Raw genomic sequence first — 1,372 nt, 5'->3', positions numbered from 1 at the left:
AAAGTATCTTGTCCCAAGATCTATGACTATTACACAAAGGACTCCAAGTTCTACATTGAAATGGAATATATTGCTGGAAAGACGTTATGTGATATNTGGCCAGAATTGAGTGAAGAGCAGAAACAGACTGTTACAGATAATATTCTAAACGAGTTGAATAAACTAAGAAAAGAAACATCAAACGAAATATGTGGAATTGATGGTAATAGTTTTCGTGATCCATTGTTTGGCCACTTGAAGTTTGAATCTGAAAGGGCGTTCAACAAGCATATCTCTTCATATATGTCAGACGATTCAAGGTTAGTTAAATTTGGAGAGCTTGTTCTACCCACTGATAGTATCATTTGCCTTCGTCATGGAGATTTGAATGTCACCAATATTATTGTCAAAGATGACATGAGTGTCGTTTTAATCGATTGGGAGTCTATGGGCTTTTTACCTGAATATTGGGATTTGATGAAATTGTTTGTAGTTGCGTCACGAGAAATGGAGGCTCCCATGTTGGTTTTGAGTACTCCAGTGAATAAAACCACCGTATTTATCTACATCCTTATTCTAAATTTAATGTTTGGTTAATGGAGGTTATCTCACTAATCTATTTCCATTGCCAATGAATAAGGATTCTCGAACATGAAGATATCTTCGTCAAGTCACTTGCTACGTGTAAAACAGAGGGAAAAAGATTAGCTGGGAATTTATTAATCTTGTTACTTATAAATAACACATTTTTCCAAGTTAGCACCTGTGATTCGAAATGCTGCAGTGATAGATCTGACCAAAGAATTAATTCAATTGAAGAAATCGGTTTACCAAAATATGATCTAAATCACATTTAATGCAGCCTGATACCAGGTGCGGCAATTGCCATACCTTCCTCGCATAACATCACGCATTGATGCCGGACGGGGAACCGGGACGCTTCGAAGATTCGACTCAAATACTTCCTCACTATAGGTGATTGTTTTAATGAAACACAATGAATCTCGAATGAAGGTAAAAGAATTCTCGTAATCATAATCATATTTTACGTCGAATCTGAATCCTCTAGGTGGAGAGCCTTTAACATGATACAAGTTGAACCTTCCTGGTGAAACCTCTAAAAGGAACGCAATGTGGTTTCCTGGTGCTTGGCCCAAGAACTCGATTTTAAATAAATTCATTTCTTTATCTTCTTGGAAAAATCAATTTTTCAAAACAATTAATGGTTCTGGGAAGAATGTCAAAGATTCTAAATCATGAAAAAAGATTTTAGAAAGTGCAATCATGCCCAACTTCAAGAATTATATATCTGTATCTCAATTAATGAATTTTCCAAGTAATAAATAGTGTGGTTTTTCAGTCTAGTTTTGTAAAAATCGGCAGAAAAATATTT

The 1,372-nt window shown here is 35.2% G+C and overlaps 1 protein-coding gene across 1 annotated transcript; it reads left to right on the top strand.

Moving 5' to 3' along the window:
• Nucleotides 1-699, top strand: ASCRUDRAFT_144648 (uncharacterized protein). The gene has a single exon (XM_020189213.1). The coding sequence runs from the start codon at nt 61-63 to the stop codon at nt 574-576; it is 516 nt and encodes a 171-aa protein (XP_020044102.1). The 5' UTR covers nt 1-60; the 3' UTR covers nt 577-699.
• The last annotated feature ends 673 nt before the right edge of the window (nt 700-1,372 follow it).

Source organism: Ascoidea rubescens (assembly GCF_001661345.1).
Source record: "Ascoidea rubescens DSM 1968 unplaced genomic scaffold ASCRUscaffold_54, whole genome shotgun sequence".
Lineage (NCBI taxonomy): Eukaryota > Fungi > Ascomycota > Saccharomycetes > Ascoideales > Ascoideaceae > Ascoidea > Ascoidea rubescens.
Note: the sequence above shows the minus strand (reverse complement) of the source record. Positions and strands in the feature narration are given on the sequence as shown.